The sequence below is a fragment of the Priapulus caudatus genome, unplaced genomic scaffold (genome assembly GCF_000485595.1).
Source record: "Priapulus caudatus unplaced genomic scaffold, Priapulus_caudatus-5.0.1 Scaffold469, whole genome shotgun sequence".
Classification (NCBI taxonomy): Eukaryota; Metazoa; Priapulida; class Priapulimorpha; order Priapulimorphida; family Priapulidae; genus Priapulus; species Priapulus caudatus.
Window position 1 is genome coordinate 151,965 of NW_014577530.1, and position 6,153 is coordinate 158,117.

The 6,153-nt window shown below is 49.1% G+C and overlaps 1 protein-coding gene across 1 annotated transcript in view; it reads right to left on the reverse strand.

Annotated features, from left to right (window-relative positions):
* Nucleotides 1-6,153, reverse strand: part of LOC106810736 (S-adenosyl-L-methionine-dependent tRNA 4-demethylwyosine synthase-like) — a 26,120-nt gene that overhangs the window by 5,898 nt on the left and 14,069 nt on the right. The window contains exons 4-5 of the mRNA XM_014814176.1: nucleotides 4,846-4,981; nucleotides 4,513-4,623 (exon numbers count right to left, since the gene is read on the reverse strand). Coding sequence (XP_014669662.1) covers nucleotides 4,513-4,623; nucleotides 4,846-4,981 — 247 coding nt within the window. The remainder of the gene's footprint in view (nucleotides 1-4,512; nucleotides 4,624-4,845; nucleotides 4,982-6,153) is intronic.

Here is a 6,153-nt window from a genome sequence, read left to right on the forward strand (position 1 = left end):
ATCATCAGGCATTTTCTTAACTAACTTCTTAAACCTAACCGCGCGTGTATACAATCCAAAATCATTTTAAGCTAACATAACGCAAGCTAATCATAAGTCATGATCATCGCTTATGACCATACTCGCGTTTGAACGTTTTAATCGCGCGCTTACAACATCTCGACATTGCATGCGGCTACAACAATGATAATCATAACCAAATGATCATCGTGGTAGTCATAACGATTGATCCCGACTATTGCATGTCTGTACAACCTCATTAAGTTTGTGCCTCAGCTTAACGTAATGCTAATTGAATAGTTAGTAATTTTTAATATCGAGTAGCCGGTCATGCTAACTATCGCCTAAATCCTTAATCCCCGCTATGGACCCACCATCCTACTGCCTTCCAATTCATCCCGATACTCCCAATACACACAGGTGAGTTGAAGCAAATTAGGACAGCGGAGATTCGATGCCCGGAATTCACGAAAGTGAAAGAGGAAAAGAGATGGAGGAGGACTCATCCGATTCACGTGGCGCTTTCGCACGAGGACTTCAACCAAGCGCATTATCGCGCACGGGTCAGGCGGAGAGCCTCTGATTTTCAGATGAGAGTGGAAAGGCAGCATGCAGGCTAAATTTGGTCCCAACCCGGCAAGCAATACTTGAATATCCCCACAGCTTTTCGCGTAGCCCTGCTACACGTGCGTGCGTGCCGTGCGCGCCTGTGTGCATCGTGCACGGATACGTGCGTGCAGTGCGTGCGTGCATGCGTGGCTGCGTGCGTGTGCACGTACACGTGCGTGCATGAGTGTGTGCAGTGCGTTGTGCCACGTACACGTGCGTGCTGTAGCGCGTGCGCTGTAAACTTACACGGTGCGCTGCCATGCGGCGTGCGTCCGTAGTGTGTGCACGTTCACGTGCCTGCGGTGCCGTGCGCGGCGTGTGGGCGCGCGTGTGCAAGCCGTTACACGTTCCGTCGCTCGTGCTGTGCGGTGCGTCGAGATGTGCGTGTGCACGTACACGTGTGTGCATGTCTGTCGCGCTGCGTGGCGTACGTGGTGTGGTGTGCAGCGTACACGTGCGTACGTGACATGCATGCATGCACGTAGAGTCGCGTGCGTGCTTGTGCGTGCCGTGCGTGTGCACGTACACGTGCGATGCATTGCGTGCGGTGCTGTGCGTGACGTTTGTGCACCGTACACGTGCGCGCATGAGTGTGTGTGTGCCGTCACGTGCGTGGCGCATGCGGCTTGCGTGCCGTAGGGACGTGCACAGTGCGTGCGTGCGTGCGTGTGCACGTACACGTGACGTGGTATAAGTGCCTGTGTGTGTGTTGTGCTGTGTGTGCACGTACACGTCGTGCGCGTGGCGTGCGTGGTGTGTACGTACCGTGCGTGGCGCGTTGTGCGTGTGCTTGGTATCGGAACAATTATCACGCATCTGCTTGCTGCCAACCGTTAAACCTCCGCATCTGGCCATATGACGTTCAATGTTTATAACATGAAAAATCGCTATATGCATGAGAATCACTGTAAGAACTCGCTCCGTACAAATCAAGGCGAACGCCAAGAGAAATTCAACGACGGCGAAAATATACAGCTTTGCTTACACATACGAGCTCTAGGGCCTTAGCCCCCATAGCTCCCAAATCCATTGGTTGATCAAATCACGCTGCCTCAAACTTCCTGTATTTATGCAGCATTTGTGACCCTAACCCTAAACCCTATAAACAAAACAAAATTATTTGTTAGTTATTAAATTGTTGTAAATAAATCTATGTAAATATTTGGCGTTAATTGGGAACAAAATAGTTTAACATGGGCATTAAACAGAAAAATACATAAAAACAGGCAATAATTAAAAAACAGATGGGATTCGAACCCAACGGACAGTTTCACGCCGTTGCCGTCTGTGCTCTAGGCGTTCGGCTCATGAATGTCATTGGGTTTCTGTATTATGGATGTGCCTTGACAACACTCGTGGCGTCATTTTGAGGAGATTTGAGGCACGATCTTGTATCAACACCACTGGGATTTGAGAGAGGCCACGTCATCGCGAGTAAACATCGTGAGTGAGATGCGCCGTGCGGCGTGTCATTAGTAATTAGGGATTAGGTTTAGTTTTCATTATAGTTTTCGGCTGCTTTTGAATCCCAACAAATTTCCAACGATGCTACGATGACATAGCTTACGAGCAAATGCTGTGTCAAGTCAGATCAACTTGTCTGCCCTACGAATTTAGATTAGCTCGAATACCCAGTGCAATTCCCATATGTAATTTCTTGTTGTGATTTAAATGCAGTATGCCAGCCGTGCCGCCTTGCATATATTAACTCGAAAACTTTGGTTTGCACAAGGATGGAGCGCTTCCGGGGGGCACCACTAGTCGGAGAAACGGAGAGTATTATTCGACACATACACATACACTACTGGCTATACTGACACCACTTCAAACTCCTTGCTCACGTCCTCTGCGTGAACGTGGTCGATAAGTCTTATGACGTTTAAATGCAATAGATTGTACGACGTTCATTTGAATGGTGCCCCACCCATCGCCCCCAAGCTAGCATGAGCCGCGAACTCAGTGATAAACCTACGAGGCCATTCACACAACGGCGCAGTATGTGCACGTAATTTACATGCAATCCACCATGCACGAAGTCAAATTATTATTAAACAAGGCTACAAATTATCAGATAAAGCCGTGCCAAGTATAACTTACAAAAATACGCGTACACTGAAATTATCTTCCGGACTGATTTTTCTAATGTATATCAGGAACTGTATAATATAGATATATAGTCTATGAACTCTATATTATACACCCCTTATAATAACAGTGAGAGAATAATAACAGATTACTATCTAAGATATATATATATAGATTTATTATTATACCATCCTAGGTAACACACCACACGCGCATAGCGGCCATACTCACGATAACATCAATATCTACAAATAATATTACCTAACTAATTTTTCTTATTCAAGTTAAACCCCTAATTGGGGCCGTTAATCGCTCTTGTACGATTCCTGGGGCCGGATTCGATCAACGATTGGCGTAAGTGTATTGCGTACACGAGTTTCTCCCGAAGCTACGCGACGCCAAAGCTCGTAGGTGCGATTCATCAACCGCCAGGTAGCACCTGCGTACGCAAATGATTTGATGAATTCAGTGTAAATCCCTACGCCATTCGTGGTGCTGGCTGTTGAGGGCGTCTAGCATAAACCAATCACACGTGTGCCGACACATAGCCATAAGGAACAAATAGACGCACTCTCTTGTAATTTAACCACTATGGGCTCGTCTAAACTCTGTCTACTATGAAGTGCTGGGGGAGATGTTGATGCTGTGGGTCCTCGATTTTCGCTTGTATTGATGTGCCGTTCAACGACTCATGAAGCAGAGACACGTACACGGCCTGCGTGCGTGATGTACGTGTACGTACACGGTTCGACTGCTGTGGCGTGCGATGTGCGCGTACACGTGGTGCGTGAGTTGTGTGCATGTGCACGTGTGCGCTGCGGTGTGTGCCACGTACACGTGGTGTGCTGCACGGTACACGTGCGTTGGGACGTGCCCGTGTCGCACGTACACGTGCAATCGACCGTGCCGTGGTGAACGTACACGTGCGTGCGATGGCGTGTGTACGTACACGTGCGTGCCGTGCGTGCGGTGTGCGATCGCGTCGTCACGTACAACGTGCGTGCGATGCGCTTAAGTACACCCCGGCCGCGTGGTGCTGTTGCGATAGCATGTGCCGCTGCGTGCGTGGTGTGTGCACGTACACGTGGCGTGCGTGGCCGCTGCGTGTGCACGATACACGTGTGCGGCGTGGTGTGTACGTACCGTGCGTGCGTGCATTTCGTGCACGTACAAACGTGCCGTGGTACGTGCGTGGTGTACGTACACTTGGGTGCGTACGTGCCGTGTGTACGTACACGTGCGTGCACAAGCGACGATCGGTGATGCGTGCGTGTTACGGTAACGTGCGCTGCGTTTACGGTACACGTGGCGTGCGTGCGTATGTGGCAAACATGTGGGTCAAACAGTTCTTGAGTTATCGTTGACCGTAGCCAAATATTGACGGACGGACGAACGGACGTATGACGAACGACGACCCATGGCAATAGCTCAGCTTGACGATGTCAAGGTGAGCTAAAAACCCATAGGTGTAGCTGAGCTGTTAGAAATCTGCTGCTGTCTATATAATACAGTCGCTTTTATTTCATGTGTATTGTTTCTGGAATCACACATTGGTGATCGGGTATCCAAACAGGATATCTTGTCTGAGTCACTGGCTTTTGGCACACACTCACGCACTGACACAAGCACACGTGTATTATATATCACCCCCCACCAGTTATTTCAACTATCGAACACCTAACACGCATCGTGACACTTAACATTATCCCTCCCTCCCTCGCTTTCACCCCCTTTCACTCTCTCTCCCCTTCCCTGTCAAGTGCTATTTATTTGTTAATAGAACAGCCCTCCTCGCTTTTGAAGCAATAATTTGCTTACCTTTATTTCGATGAATTCGGGTTTTCCAATTTCGACGAGGTCGGCATAGCCTTGGATCTCATCCGCATTCCAAGACTTGACGATCGTCAGCCTGAACACCGTTCTTTGCCGCTGCAAAACAAACAAACATTTACAACAACGTCACAAGCGTTTCCCTGCCGGCACACTTTCATTAGTTAGTTTTGTCATAGATCTGTATAAGTGTTAGGAAGGATACCACAGATCTTCCAACGTCACAACTGCATGCCACCCCCACACACATTTTGCTCCCGAGTTGGCGTCATGTTTGTTAAGTTAATTTCATCCTCTGTATAAGCGTTAGTACGCACACACCTTGTCGGCGAGGGCCTGCAGACTGTCGAGGAAGCGTTGCCAGAAGTCGCGGAACAGCGGACGATCGACCTTCTTCAACGTCTCCTTCGAGCTAGCGTCGACACTGACATACAGCTGTGTAACGGGATCTATGCTCCTGTAACAACGTCATCGTCGACCTTAAGGTCACGACCTTCACCACACGACCTTTGCCTCGCAACCTTTGCCTCGCAACCTTCCCTCCCTCTCCCCTGAGTTACTTCTCTGTGTACGTTTGGGATACTAAGATTTAAGCTCTCCACTTAAATCTATTAGATTAATGATTACGATTAATTCTATGCGATTAGCTCCGATTCGATATCAAACTTCGAAATTTCATAAGTTATTGGTTAACTCGGTGCCTTTGCGGCAGATTTTCTTGTTCGTTTTCCCTTTTCTATCGCTTTTATATTTTCCTGACCCCTTCCCTCCTTTCTCCTCCCCATTGGGTTTTCCAACATCCTTGCCTGGTGGTCTTTGGACTTCTCTTCCCCGTCCTTCTCCCCTCTCCCTACGTTCACACTCACCTGATCGCATCTGGACTTCTCTCTTCCCCTTCCTTCTCCCCTCTCCCTAGTTTCACACTCACCTAATCGCATCTGGACTTCTCTCTTCCCCTTCCTTCTCCCCTCTCCCTACGTTCACACTCACCTAATCGCATCTGGACTTCTCTCTTCCCCTTCCTTCTCCCCTCTCCCTACGTTCACACTCACCTAATCGCATCTGGACTTCTCTCTTCCCCTTCCTTCTCCCCTCTCCCTACTTTCACACTCACCTGATCGCATCAGGACTTCTCTCTTCCCCTTCCTTCTCCCCTCTCCCTACGTTCACACTCACCTGATGGCATCTGGACTTCTCTCTTCCCCTTCCTTCTCCCCTCTCCCTACTTTCACACTTACCTAATCGCATCAGGACTTCTCTCTTCCCCTTCCTTCTCCCCTCTCCCTACGTTCACACTCACCTGATCGCATCAGGACTTCTCTCTTCCCCTTCCTTCTCCCCTCTCTCTACGTTCACACTCACCTGATCGCATCTGGACTTCTCTCTTCCCCGTCCTTCTCCCCTCTTCTTACTTTCACATTCATCTAATGGCATCTGGACTTCTCTCTTCCCCTTCCTTTTCCCCTCTCCCTACGTTCACACTCACCTGATGGCATCTGGACTTCTCTCTTCCCCTTCCTTCTCCCCTCTCTCTACGTTCACACTCACCTGATTGCATCTGGACTTCTCTCTTCCCCTTCCTTCTCCCCTCTCCCTACTTTCACATTCGCCTAATGGCATCTGGACTTC